The 15,107-nt window shown below is 43.8% G+C and overlaps 1 protein-coding gene across 6 annotated transcripts in view; it reads left to right on the top strand.

Annotated features, from left to right (window-relative positions):
* The window catches only part of LOC101616704 (heat shock transcription factor 2 binding protein), an 84,044-nt gene that overhangs the window by 5,283 nt on the left and 63,654 nt on the right, over positions 1-15,107 (top strand). For all 6 annotated transcript variants that reach the window (XM_045150110.1, XM_045150106.1, XM_045150107.1 and 3 more), the window contains one exon: positions 688-838. In XM_045150110.1, coding sequence (XP_045006045.1) covers positions 688-838 — 151 coding nt within the window. The remainder of the gene's footprint in view (positions 1-687; positions 839-15,107) is intronic.

Below are 15,107 nucleotides of genomic sequence, written 5' to 3'. Positions count from 1 at the left end.
TGCAAGAAGAGAGAAACAAAGAAAAGGAGAAAATGGCCATGCTAGGGCCTCCTGCCACTGCACACGAACTCCATATGCATGTGTCACTTTGTCCATCTAGCTGGCTTTACATTGGTACTAGGCTGTCAGGCTTTGCAAGCAAGTGCCATATCTCTAGCCCTGGAAAATGGTTCTTGTGTACACCTTTTCCCCCTCTTCAATACCTCAAACAAGCCCTGTACTGAAGCAGAACCTAGATTTGTTCATCTGGAGCAAAGTGCCCCTCCTCCAAGCCTCCTGAGAAACTGGGATTGTCGCTGTGCGTGGATGTCCCAGCTCCCATTTTCAATACTGGGCTTCAGTGCTCAGTTTTTATATAGAGTCTGTGTCTATATACCAGGATTGGAAGGCACCTTAGGTGCCAGCTGTGGAGGCACAGACCTGTAATCCCAGTGCTGGGAAGGCAGAGACATGAACGTCTTTCAAAGCCAGCCTAGTCCAAGTAGTGAGTTGCAGGTCAACCAGGGTACATATTGAAACCTTGTCAGGAAAAGATCAAAAATGCACATTAGGTAAAAATACATGCTTTTGAAGCAGTTATGAACAGGAGAGGCATGAAGAAAGGAAGCAAGTTGACTTGGGCGCTGGTATTATCTGAACAGAAATAAAGTAATTGTAAGAGCTGATCTTTTTTTTTTTTTTTTTTAGTACATGGAAACTAAAGATGAATTTGTTAAAGTCAGAAAGAAGTACCTTGAACGGCTGACAACTGAAGTGATGCAAATACGGGACTTCTTGCCCAGAATACTAAATGGAGACACGCTGGAAAGCTTCCAGAAATTAACAAACGTAGAAAAGAGTGAGTCTTCATGTTTACCTGTCATTGGTGGTAACAGTAATCTGCCCTATCAGAGCCATCTCTGGCCCATGACTGAACGGTTGTAAATAAAATATAAGGCATTGCTTTAAATTGCTTGTAATTCCATTGTTGGAGAGGATGCTAAAACTGAGAAAGGCTTGGCAATGACCTCAATGTGTAACTTGTTTTAGAGTTAGCCTTGCCATTAACTTCTTTCTCTGGTGCAGTCTTCCTTGGCAGAATTTTATACTTAAAAAAAAAAAAACAACTTTTGTTTATTTTTATTTATTTATTTGAGAGTGACAGAGAGAGAAAGAGGCAGATAGAGAGAGAATGGGTGCACTATGGCCTCTAGCCACTGCAAACGAACTCTAGACATGGTTGCCCCCTTGTACAACTGGCTTATGTGGGTCCTAGGAAATTGAGCCTCCAACCGAGATCCTTAGCCTTCACAGGCAAGTGATTAGCTGCTAAGCCCTATCTAGCCCCAGAGTTTTATACTTTTGTTATCTGAAAAGATCTACTCTGAAAGTTAAGGACCAGTGTAAGTTCAAGAGCTTGCTGTGTGGAAACTTTGCAGTTAACCACATTTGTAGAGATACCTGATGTGTATGTGTTTCTAGGTGGGCAGGAGGGTCAGTTGTTAGCACTGAGCTAAACTAAGCTCAGGATTGCTGGCATTTACCCATTCAGTTTGGAGACTTGACCTGAGTCACCATGTGTAATACCAGTTTATAAACTGATGAAAGTTCTTGGAAGTGTTTTGAGATTGAGCACTTGCCTAATTGGGGACCAAATTACAATTTTATTTTTATTTTTTGTTTTTGGGGGTAGAGTCTCACTGTAGCTCAGGCTGACCTGGAATTCACTATGTGATGTCAGGATGGCCTTGAACTCATAGTGATCCTCCTATTTCTGCCTCCCAAGTGCTGTGATTAAATGCATGGGCAACCATGCCCGGCTCCCAAATTATAATTATTAAGTCAGCCTTTGATGGTTAAGGCTAATTTCCCACATCATATGTGACTGTTGGATCTCATGGAGTGGCCTCAAGAAAAGCTGCATCCCAGAGGCCTGAGTAACATTTCTACCAATAGTACAGATAAGAAAAAAAAAATACTTTGACTGAAGAATATAGGTTTCTGAACCAGCCATGGCTGTGCATGTCTTGAGTAGTAGAAACATGAAAATCAGAAGTTTGAGGCCACCCTGAGATGACACAGTGAATTTCAGGTCAGTCTGAGCTAGAGTGAGTTCTTACTTTGAAAAACCAAAAAGCAAACAAATAAACAAACTACCCCCCCCCCCAAAAAAAAAAAAAAACCAGAACAACACAAAAGTTTTCTGATGGGGCATGGTGGAATTTGCCCTGGGTCTGATTCTGACTGGTATTGCTTCATGATCATTTCAGACTCTGAATGTCTGTCCTAGCTGAATCAGGAACTGTCCTACAATCTGACAAGGTCAGGTTGATGGCTTATTGGTGTAGGAGACCACATACCAGAGTTGTTCCATCAAACAAAAAAGGTTATAGTTTGTAGTAGTAAACTTCAGTTGTTGGGATGAACTTCCAAATCAGGAACAGTTACGGAGGAAGGAGATTTATTTGAAGTTTACAGATCTTGGGGAAATTCCACAATGGCAGAAGAAGCTGGCCCACTTTCACAGGACCAAGCAGAGAGAGAAAAATCCACAAGCCATACCAGCACCATAAGAAGCACACTTAGGAACTCCAGGCAAAGCTCAGGCACTTTGCATATCTTAGACTGGAATTCCAAATCCACTCTCACACCTTAGGGCTGGACCCTAGGACCTGCCCAGTGACACCTCCTGCAACTAGGTAGCTGTAGATCTGAATTAAAAACTTTAATAAAAATCCTGAATCGGGCTGGAGAGATGGTTTAGCGTTTAAGCGCTTGCCTGTGAAGCCTAAGGACCCCAGTTCGAGGCTCGATTCCCCAGGACCCACGTTAGCCAGATGCACAAGGGGCCGCACACATCTGTAGTGGCTGGAGGCCCTGGCGCACCCATTCTCTCTCTCTCTCTCTGCTTCTTTCTTTGTCTCTCGCTCTCAAATAAATAAATAAATAAAAATAAACCAAAAAAAAAAAAAAATCCTGAATCTATTGGGGGTCATCCATTCAAACTACCACATAGTTTATTCAGGAGTTGGGGACAGGGCTGGAGTAAGGTGGTGTAGAAATGAAGCAGTTTTTTTTTTTTTTTCAATTAGTGTATTTATGAGAGAGAGAGAGAGATCAAGAGAGAGAATTGGCAAGCCAGGGCCTCTAGCCACTGCAGGTGAACTCCAGACACATGTGCACAATCTTGTGTGTCTGGCTTACATGGGTTCTGGGGAGTGGAACCTGAGTCAAGGCAAGTGCCTTAACTGCTAAGCCATCTCTCCAGCCTGAAACAGTGTTGTTTTTAAAATTTAATTAAATTAATTATTTTTTTTGAAACAGTCTTACCATGTAGTCTGGGTTGACCTTGAACTCTTTATGGAGCCCAGGTTGGTCTTAAGCCATATCTTCCTGCCTCAGCCTCCTAAGCACAAAAGCAGTGTTTTGATAGCTTATGGTAGAATGGGGCTGTATGTGGAGACATCATAAATTTGAATGTGAAGTAGACCCAGGTCTCATTGGGTTGTTAACAAAGTTTTTTTTTTTCCTTGTTTTTTCGAGTAGGGTCCCATTCAAGCCCAGGCTGACCTGGAATTCACTTTGTAGTCTCAGGATGGCCTCAAATTCATGGTGGTCTCCCACCTCTGCCTCCAGAGTACTGGGATTAAAGGTGTGCACCACCATGCCCAGCTTAAGCAAAGTTTAACTAGACATACAACACTGCCTAGAAATCCCTTCTGAGGCTAGTGGGAAATCAAGCTGTTTCTGTGTCACAGTGACTCTTTAGGTGGGGTGGAGTATTTATTTCTTACTGTCTAGTTTAAGCAACAAAGTTTCTGAGTTGAGTTTTCAGAAAGTGTCCTGTGAATAAGCAGTCAGCAGTCACTCCAAGAAAGGGTCATTGTGATACTTTGAAGTTGCAGTGTCCTTGGGAGACATACCATTTCCATTTTACTTGGCAGCTGGCTTTATCTGTGTCTGTAGGGCAGACTGGATTTTCTCATCAAGCTGATTTTTGCTTCTTAGATCTCACTTTGTGGTGACCATCTGCTTGTACTTTCTTACCCTGGTCTGCATTAGTCTCCTCAGAGCACATCCCCTAGACCATATGGGTTTACTCTTTGTCTTCTTGGCTCCCTGGGATCCCTGTCCACCAGTGACTGGCCATGCATCATGACTGTCTCTACTGCTGTTTTGCTGAAATCCTTGTGCTTGCCTCTCCTAGGTAGTGCTCACCCATTGCCAGCCCCTTTCCCTAGCTCACATCAAGCTGTTGAGACAGCTCTTCCTCGTTCTTTGGCTGCAAAACAACCAGCAACAAAACCACTATGGCCTCAGTACCTAAGCAAGACCATACCATTGTTTAGAAGCCTGTGTATTGCTGGATAAGCCTCAGCCCAGAGCTCCTCTCTACTCTGACTGCCCGCACACAGGAGCTTTCTGTTAGACATCATCACTCCACTTCCACACCATATCATGCTCTTCCTGACAGTGATTTTGGCCCCATTTTATCTTGTGAGTTGGTGGGAGGGCAAGGCTATCATTTTTGCCTTCTGTTGTGTCCCCTGCCTGACTATAGAGTTATTTTTTTATTTTTCTGAATAGACTTGATCTTAGGGACCATCCTCCATTCTGCATGTTCTTCTGACTTGCAGTATGATGAGGTCACATTGTGCTATTGGAAACCCTGGTATTGAGAGAGAGAGGAAGGACCAAGTGGTCTGGGGCATCGTAGGAAGGATCATTGATAATTTTCAATTTGATTTGCCCTTTAAGACCTCTGCCTTTCTGCCTGAGGCCTAGTCAAACAGAAGGCTCAGTAAAGCATTGTTCACCTCGTTTTTGTTCTTAGTGTCTTACCATTTTGGAAATGTGTGAAGGAAAATAAAATTTTCTCTTTCTTCTTATAAAGTCTCTCCAGGGCCAGTCTTCCTAGATGAGTTGCTTGGGTTGTGGCTCTGACTCTCCAGCCTTGTGTCTAGCAGGCTCTTGGCTTTGGTGTCAGCTCTTGTAGAGGTTGGTGTGTTCCTCCATGGTCAAGCTAAAGGGCATCCTAAGTAGAAGTGGTTTATTTAAATGAGATTACAGTGCTTGGTATGTTAGGCAAGTGGAAACCAATTTCCTCTCTGTTCTTGCAGTACTGAGGACAGAACCCAGTGCCTTGCCCATGCTGCATGAACACTCTGCCATGGAGTTCTGCTCCCAGAGCCAGGAGCTTTATTTACTCATTTTTAAAATAATTTTTAAAATCAAAGCATTTACATAATCTCCTTTTACCATCTGCTGGTGTTCCTGATTCCTCTCCCCTGAACCTGTTCTTTCCTACTGTAAGCACTCTGAGGCAAAGATGGAAGTTTTTATTGGGGGTGGGAGGAAGAGCTGCCGGGATTGACTCTCAAGAGCAGAGCAGATTTAAGTATTATTAGAAATTTTAGAAATTTGTTTACAAATTAATATCGAATACTTTTAAATTTAAACATAAATCTTGAGGCTATTGTCTGTTAGTAGTTCCATATAAGCATAGAGAGATAAAGTAAATGTAAAACAGGTACACATTTCCTGTAAGAAATCCCCATAGCGACTTGGCATTCATTCGTCATCATGCTGGGGCCAGGGTCCTGAGATTCCTGGTGCTTGCAGTTCCCGGGCTCTGCAAGGCAGGGAGGCTAAGAGTGAGCCATTTTCCTCCCTAAATTCCAGGGAGAGTTTTCTTGGGGCTTTAGGTTATTTTCAAACCTGTCATTTTACAACTCTAAGAGTAGGAGAATCTTGCATTTTTCCTATGATCTTAATTACTTTTACTTTTAGTGTTCCTTCTGGGGGACATTCAGCAGTAAAAATTGGCTATGCCGTCTTGTACAGTGGGCTTGGTGGAAAACATCCCCACAGTGAAATGGCACTGCTCAGAACAGAAATATCTGCTGCCTTAGGGCTGTGAGCCATGTATATACTCACACACAGACACATTCATTTCAAGTGCACTTTTCATATAGACTCTAGTCAACCATTTCCCTTCATATATTCATTCATTCATTCACTCATTTATTCAGAAGTTATGCATTACATTTTAAATTTATATTCTATTTACAACTCCAGAGGTTAAAATCAAACCTTGTTACCAGGCAGGGTGTCAGGAGAGGCTGAGGGAGCTGGAGGAGCTGGAGGAGCTGTTGGGGTGAGGTTCTCTATGGCGTTCTGGTCAAAAGCAGAGGGTGAGGGTGAATATGGGGGAGGGGTTGAGTGGCAGCATATTCCTGAGACCTTGGCTAGAAGGGCCTTGTGAGAATGGCAGGTAGAGCAGAGAGAAGGCCTTGCATACAGAGTGAAAAATAGGGTATGTTGGATCATTTGCCTGTACATTGGCAAAAGTTTTTTAAATCAGTGAGAATTGGAAATCAAAAGTATCATTTTCAGACCAGTTGGACCTGTTGTCCAGTATATATTGTGGTCAGGCAGAGTTGCAGAGAAAGATTAGATGATGAGGTTTGATGTCACCCAGGAGTTATAGAGGTTTTCAGTTCTTAACAAGAAAAGCTAGGGGATAGTTGGAAGTGGCTTGGAGGTTTTGTTCCCCATGGAGGTGTGAGAGTAGAATGAAAGGGCGAGCGAAGTGAGACAGAGAAAGAACAAGACGAAGGTGATGAGAGACCACAGGTTAGGCTGGGTTTACATAGTATACCACTATGACCCCCTGGCCTGTGAGGGTGGACAGGGCCTGCACCTCCCACATGGGCAGAGTCTGTACAGGTCGCAATTGTCAGCTTTTTAGCCTGTTTAGTGGGCAAGGAGGGCACCTGTGCTCACGATGGAGAAAGCCACTGGCAGTGAAAGAGGAGATCTCAGGAGTGAGGGAAGGAGGGAGGGGGAGAGAGAGAGAGAGAGAGAGAGTGTCCTGGGATGGTGCAACCGAACCAAAAGGCGCCCCTTTAGGGTATGGTAGACCAGAGAACAATAGACCTGAGGTTTTGAGAGTCTTTCTTAAAACCTGGGGTGGGGCTTCATGGCCGAGGGGTGTAGCCTGCCTTGCGGGCATGGCTTTCATCAGGGTGAAACCTGAGACAGACTAACCCCAGGGAGTGGGACACCTATTGAGAAGGGGGGAGATGGAGAGAAGAGTGAGACAGAGTGGGACACTTACTGTGGCCAAATTGTGGTGGGTGTGAGAGCCTGTATCAGGCAGAGATTGTCCGAAGCCTTCAGAGGGTTGGATGGCAGCTTGGTGGTCTGGTCAGGGGAAAAGGAGGCCTGGCTGCCAAGAGGGCAGCCAGAGGCCTTCCTATCCGAGTTACAGCACCAGATGTAAGGTTCAGGAGTGACCAAGGATCACGGAGAGCACTCTGAGGCAAAGATGGAAGTTTTTATTTGGGTAGGGGGCACGAGCGCCAGGACTGGCTCTCAAGAGCAGAGCAGGCAGCTTGGGGTTGCAGATAGTGGGCTTTATAGGTTTTTTTCAATTGGGAGAAGGTGAGAAAGGGGAAGGAATTTTCTTGTTAGGGCAGCAAATCTCTGTTCTTTTACATTAGCCCTATGGAGAGACCAGGAGTGACCTGGTGAGAGATAGGGCACAGTAAATCTCTGATCTCAGGGTGAGACCAGAAGTGACCTGGTGAGAGATAAGTTCTTAGGGCATTGTTCTTGAGGAATGTGGACGATCTGTTTCTTATATCTCTCTGTAGCCATCCTGTTTTTGTTTTGGTGACTCCCTTTTGGGAAGCTCATTTCGATCAACACCTCCTAGTTCCTCTTCTATTTTGATGTCTTTTCTTTTCTTGCCCTTCTCCATTGTCCATGACAACCTGATTATAACCCGTTATTATATAGATCTTATGCAGGTAATGACAGTGTAGCAAGTCCCAGACCAGAAATGAACAGAAGACCACCCAAATAAAATTAAAAATGAGAATGTTTATTAAGCAGGCTGGCGTCTGTCCCCTCACAGCAAGGAGGAGAACAGCCCCATCCTATTTTTACAGTGTGTTTTCAAAGGCAAAACCCACATTCCTTTAAGTAACCCCTTACTTAGTCATTCCCCCCACCCCAGTTATCTTTTGCAAGAGCAAGCAGGCATGATTTACAAAAGCAGAACTTGGGCAGCCAGAGCTCCAGATAAGGGCAAGACCAAACATCAGGTGAAGCTCTTATGGAGTACCAGGCCTCCTTGACCTCAGGGCAAGACTACCCTCAGGTATCTTTACTGGAATCATGCCTTCAGGCTTGTAGTTACTGCTCTGTGTTAATCTTTACTCTGTGGCTCCAGAAGGTCAAGATGGCTCAGTGGCCTAACATGGCTTTCCTTAGGTCTGCTCACCAGAGGTTGTGTCAGCAGCCGCTGTGAAGTCATGAATGCTGTGACCATTTGTGTCTGGATGACAGCGAACCAACGTACTCCTCCCAGCCTCTGGCTCTTAGTCTTTGTGCACCTCTTCTGCTATCGTCCCTAAGCCGTGATTAATGTCTCATGTAGTGCTGTTCTCTCAACCATCGTCTTAGCCTTTTGATGAGTTTTGAGTCTCCCCAACAGTCACTGGCATCTGAAAAGAGAAACTTTTCTAACCAAAATTGACAGGAGTACTAATATATACATAAACATAAGCGATTTAGAGGACACTTTGGTTTAGGGCACAACATGTTCATATAGCCAAACAACAGTAGTAGCTTCCTTTCTAGGGCTTAGAACTCTCTCAGCCGTCGACTTTTTCTTTTTAACTTTTTCTTTTTATTTTTGGCTTTTCATGATAGGGTTTCACTCTAGCCCAGGCTGACCTGGAATTCACTAGGTAATCTCAGGGTGGTGGCCTCAAATTCACAGCGATCCTCCTATCACTACCTCCCGAGTGCTGGCATTAAAGGTGTGTGCCACCACGCCCAGCCTTTTAAACTTTTTATTGACAACCTCCATACATACAGATAGCATACCATGGTTATAATCTCTGCTCACCACTTTCCCCCTTTCCCGTCCTGGCCCGCCTCCCCCATCCTTCTTTCCAACTAGTCTGTCTTCTATTTTGAGCACGTCATTTTTTCGTGTGTGTGTGTGTGTGTGTGTGTGTGTAGCTCAGTTCCTGTTTGGTTATGAATATCAAGGCCACTTTAAAAATATTTTATTTACTTATTTAAGAGAGAGAGGGCTGGAGAAATGGCTTAATAGTTAAGGCACTTGCCTGCGAAGCCTAAGGACCCATGTTTGACTCTCCAGATCCCACGTAAGCCAGATGCACAAAGTGATGCAAGCACATAAGGTCGCACATGTGCACAAGGTGGCACACATGTCTGGAGCTCCATTGCAGTGGCTGGAGGCCCTGGTACACCAGTTCTCTCTTGCTCTCTCATTTAAAAAAGGCCAGTCTGTTGGGTTTGCTTCAAAAACATTTTTTTTTTTAAAGAGAGAGACAGGCAGATAGATAGGTAGCTAGATAGGGAGAGATAGAATGGTCACACCAGGGCCCCTAGCAACTGCACACGAACTCCAGATGCATGTGCCACCTTATGCATCTGGCTTACGTGGGTGCTGGGGAATCGAACCTGGGTCTTTAGGCTTCACAGGTTTTAGCCACTAAGTCATTCCTTCAGTCCCCAAGGCCACTTTTTCTCTGGAGACAGTATTTCACAGTACTCTTCTTCTTCCTTTGGCTCTTACATTCTTTCTGCCACTTCAGTGGTCTCTGGCCATTGGAGGGTGTGATAGAGATGTCTCAGTGCTACTTAGTGCTGAACACTCTTCTGTCACTTCTCAGCACTTTGATGAGTTTTATGTCTTCTCAGTGGTCATTGCCATCTGAAAAGAGAAGCTTCTATAACAGGAGTAAGAATAGCACTAATATAGGGGAATAAACAAGTTTTTAAAGGGCAGTTTGGTAGGTATAATATATCTATTTAGCTAGACAACAGTAGCTTTCCCCCTTGGGCTTATGACTTCCCTAGCCATAGGCTTTAAAATAGAAATATATATATATATATGCTAGGTGTGGTAGTGCATGTCTTTAATCCCCAGGCCTTTAATCCCAGCACTCAGGAGGCAGAGATGGGAGGATGGCTGTGAGTTCTAGGCCACCCTGAGACTGCATAGTGAATCTGGGCTAGTGAAACCCTACCTTGAAAAACCTACACACACACACACACATACACACACACACTTATTTGATTAAAAAAAATTTTTTTACTTTTATTTATTTGAGAGCAAGAAAGAGGTAGAGATAGAGATAGAGATAGAGAGAGAGAGAGGGGGGGGGAGGGAGGGAAGGAGAGGGAGAGAAAGAATATGAGAATGGATGTGTCAGGGCCTGTAGCCACTGCAAACAAACTCCAGATGCATGTGCCACCTTGTGCATCTGGCTTATGTGGGTCCTAGAGAACCAAACCTGGGTCCTTTGGCTTTGGAGGCAAGCGCCTTAACCTCTAAGCCATCCCTCCAGCCCTATTTATTTGAGAGAGAGAGTGAGAGAGAAAGAGGCAGAGAGAGAGAAAATGGCCACACCAGGGTCTCCAGCTACTGTAAACGAACTCCAGACACATGAACCGCCTTGTACACCTGGCTTATATGGATACTGGGGAATTGAACATAGGTCCTTAGGGTTCACAGGCAAATACCTTAACTGCTAAGACATCTCTTCAGACCCTAAAGTAGATTTAAAAATTTTTAATTTAATTTTTTTTGTTGTTTTTCGAGGTAGGGTTTCACTCTAGCTCAGGCTGTCCTGGAATTAATATGTAGTCTCAGCATGGCCTTGAACTCATGGCAACTCTCCTACCTCTGCCTCCTGAGTGCTGGGATTAAAGGCATGCGCCACCACACCTGGCCTCTAAAATAGATTTTTAAGTGTACTTTTTTTTTGAGGTAGGGTCTCACTCTGGTCCAGGCTGACCTGGAATTCGCTATGTAGTCTCAGTGTGGCCTTGAACTCATGGTGATCCTTCTACCTCTGCCTCCCTAGTGCTGGGATTAAAGGCGTGTGCCATCATGCCTGGTCTAAATTTTTTAAAAAATATGAAAGCAATATATTGTTACAGGAAAATGAGATACCTTCTTTTTTTAACCAGAGCCATATTTTTGTGTTCAAGGATAAAAATGTACAAAGAGATAAAGTTCATTTATGTGACATTTAGGTAGCACCTACTGTTTCATGTCAGGTGCTGCAAAAAACAAAACCAATGACAACCCCTGCCCTCATGGTGGCAGTAGGTGGCAAGCAATGGGGTTGGGCTGAAACTGAGGCAGTCAGGAAGTAGCAGCAATGCTCCCATCTTGCCACAAGGTGGCAGTCTCTCACAGCCGACCTGCCCCTGGTATGGATGGACATGGCCTCATCAGCACCACCTGCAATGTTAGGGGGTTGCATAGTGTGTGGAAAGGGCCTTGTGAAGCCTATTGCTTTGGTATGAAAACCTGCAGCAAGTTCCCATGTAAAGCAAGAGTCATGACTACCACAATAAAAATTTTGGGTGGTCAAAAATTCCTCTAGCTTTTTACCTGACAAAGCTTGTGGAGATGTAATTATCCCCTTTCTCCTTCTTTTGTGTTATGTTTGAGTAATATAGTTTAATGATAGATGTAGAAGCAAAAAATTAAACAAATTAGTTTATTTACATGTGTGTGTATGCATAGTAGAGTCTCCTGCCACTGCAAATGAATGCCACATGTATGCACTGCTTTTTATTTTATTTTATTTTTTGGTTTTTTGAGGTAGGGTCTCACTGTGGCCCAGGCTGACCTGTAATTCACTATGTAGTCTCAGGGTGGCCTCAAACTCATGGTGATCCTCCTACCTCTGCCTCCCGAGTGCTGGGATTAAAGGCATGTGCCACCACGCCTGGCTCTGCACTGCTTTTTGAACAATATTTCCTTATTGAGAGTGAGGTGAATAGAGGCAGATAGAGAGAGAATGCTGTAAAGTCTGCCAGCCTGGGTTCAGCTCCCCAGTGCCCATGTAAAGTCAGTGCACAAAGTGCATTGTGTGTGTCTGCAGTGTACAGCTGCAAGAGGCCCGAGTGTGCCCGTGCTCTATCCACCTCTGTCTTACAAAGTTATGTACAAGCTGGGCGTGGTGGCTCACACCTTTAATCCCAGCACTCAGGAGGCAGGGTCAAGAGGATCAACATGAGTTTGAGGCCAGCCTCAGGCTACATAGTGCATTCCAGGTCAGCCTGGGCTAGAGTGAGACCCTACCTCAAACCCCTCACCCCCCGCAAAAAAAGTTACATACATATATTTGAAGTCCGACTATCACTTGGTACTTTAGTCACTTCTATACCTGTCTGCATGATTCATGCTTGAAGATATTCCAGAATGTGTCAGCTCTGGGACATTTTGCCAAGTTCTTTGAAATAATGAAATACGCCAGAACTAATGCTATTATGATCCTAAAGAGATCATGTGAAAACAAAGCTTCTGTTTTGCAGAGCTGGCACAATTAAGATGCTCTTCCCATATAAATTTGCCAGTTTTTAAAATTTTTGGGGGGAGAGGGTAGAGTTTCATATAGCCCAGGTTAGCCCTGTACTCATTTTGGAGCCAAGGATGACCTTGAACTCCGGAGTAATTAGAGGCTTGTACCCCCATCCCTAGCTATCACTGCAGTTTTTGTCTTTTTTTTTTTAAAGATTTTATTTTATTTTTTTATTAGAGAGACGGGGAGAGAGAGAGAGGGAGGGAGGGAGGGAGGGAGGGATAGGGAGAGAATGGGCGTGCCAGGGCTTATAGCTACTGCAAACAAACTCCAGATGCATGCACCACCATGTGCATCTGGCTTACATGGGACCTGGAGAATTGAACCAGGGTCCTTAGGTTTTGTAGGCAAGCACCTTAACTGCTCAGGCATCTCTTCAGCCCTTTTTCTTTTCTTTTCTTTTCTTTTCTTTTCTTTTCTTTTCTTTTCTTTTCTTTTCTTTTCTTTTCTTTTCTTTCTTTCTTTCTTTCTTTCTTTCTTTTCTTTTTTTTTTTTTTTTTTTGAGGTTGGGTCTCATTCTAGCCCACGCTGACATGGAACTCACTCTGTAGCTGCAGTCTGGCCTTACATTCACAACGAGCTTCCTACCTCAGTCTCCAGAATGCTGGGGCTAAAGGTGTGAGCCACAACACTGCTCCATTGGATTTTTATGAACGGTACCTTCCACTATTAGCCTTTGAGATACTTGAGGGTTGGATTTTCCCACAGAAACTTACTTACTTCAAAATAAATATTTACAGAATTGTATTTAAAGAAAAAGAGAGCTGGGCGTGGTGGCGCACACCTTTAATCCCAGCACTTGTGAGGCAGAGGTAGGAGGATCACCACAAGTTCAAGGCCACCCGAGACAATATAGTGAATTCCAGGTCAGCCTGAGCTAGAATGAGACTCTACCTTGGGGGGAAAAAATAATAAGAGAGAATGGATGTGGTGCCAGGACCTCCAGCCAGCCATTGCATATGAACTCCAGACGCATGTGTCACCTTGTTTATCTGGTGTTACGTGGATACTGGGGAATTGAACTCTAGTCCTTAGGCTTTGCAGGCAAGTGCCTTAACCATCCCCCACTTTTTGTGTCCAGCTTTATTCTTTTTCTTTTATTTCTTTCTTTTTTAAATTTTTTTTTTTTTGAGGTAGGGTCTCACTCTAGCCCAAAGTGACCTGAAACTCACTTTGTAGTCTCAGGTTGGCTTTGAATTCATGGTGACCCTCCTACTTCTGTTTCCCAAGTGCTAGGATTAAAAGTATGCACCACCACACCTGGTACTTATTTATTTATCTATTTAGTTTTTTGAGGTCGGTTTTCACTCTAGCCCAGGCAGACCTGGAATTCACTATATAGCTTCAGGGTGGCCTTGAACTCATAGCAATCCTCTTACCTCTCTGCCTCCCAAGTGCTGGGATTAAAGGCATGTGCCACAACACCTAGCTTTTAAATGTATTTAAAACTTATTTGCAAGGTGGGGGGAGAGATAGAGAGAAAGGAAGGGAGGGAGGAATGGATACACCAGATGCATGTGTCATTTTTGTGCATCTGGCTGTATTTGGATGGCTGGAGAATTGAACCTTGGCTGGTAGGCTTTGCAAGCAAGTCCTTTAACCACTAAACCATCTCTCAAGCTATGTCCAGCTTTATTTGGATGGCTGGAGAATTGAACCTTTGCTGGTAGGCTTTGCAAGCAAGTGCCTTTAATTGCTGAGTCATGTCTCTAGCCCCATATAAACAAACTTTAAGAGGTAACTGCAAAGAAAAAAATGCAAGCTTACTGATAATTTTATTTTAGTTCCTTTTTACATTTTGTTTCTTCCTGTGAATCTGTGGTACCTTTTTCATATGGTTATAATGTATGTATGCATATGTATGTATGTATAGCATTTAGCACTGTACAGATATTCAACAGTGGAATTTTTGGTTCTGTTTTGTTTCAGGGCTTTTTTTTTTTTTTTTTTTTTTGGTTTTTCGAGGTAGGGTCTCACTCTGGTCCAGGCTGACCTGGAATTAACTCTGTCGTCTCAGGGTGGCCTTGAACTCATGGCGATCCTTCTACCTCTGCCTCTCAAATGCTGGGATTAAAGACATGTGCTACCACGCTCGGTTTGTTTCAGCTTTTTTGAGGTAGGGTCTAGCTGTAGCCCAGGTTGACCTGGAATTCACTATGTAGTTTCAGGGTGGTCTTGAACTCATGGCAATCCTCCTACCTCTGCAGCCTGAGTGCTTGGATTAAAGGCATGCACCACCATGCCCAGCTCAATTTTTATTTTTATTTACTTATTTTAAGCATTTTATTTATTTATTTTATTTATTTATTTGAGACAAAGGGAGGGAGGGAGGGAGGGGGAAGAGAGAGGAAGAGAGAGAGAATGGGTGCACTAGGGCTTCCAGCCACTGCAAATGAACTCCAAATACATGTGCCACCATGTGTATCTGGCTTATGTGGGACCTGGAGAATTGAACCTAGTTCCTTAGGCTTCGTAGGCATATACCTTAACTGCTAAGGCATCTCTCCAGCTGCTCAATTCTTATTTATTTATTTATTTAAATTTTTTTGTTCATTTTTATTTATTTATTTGAGAGTGACAGAGAAAGAGGCAGATAGATAGATAGATAGATAGATAGATAGATAGATAGATAGGTAGATAGAGAGAGAGAGAGAGAATATGGGCACGCCAGGGCTTCCAGCCACTGCAAACAAACTCCAGATG

This window comes from Jaculus jaculus, chromosome 5 (genome assembly GCF_020740685.1).
Source record: "Jaculus jaculus isolate mJacJac1 chromosome 5, mJacJac1.mat.Y.cur, whole genome shotgun sequence".
NCBI lineage: Eukaryota > Metazoa > Chordata > Mammalia > Rodentia > Dipodidae > Jaculus > Jaculus jaculus.
The sequence above is the reverse complement of the archived record's forward strand: the minus strand, read 5'-3'. Positions and strand labels throughout refer to the sequence as shown.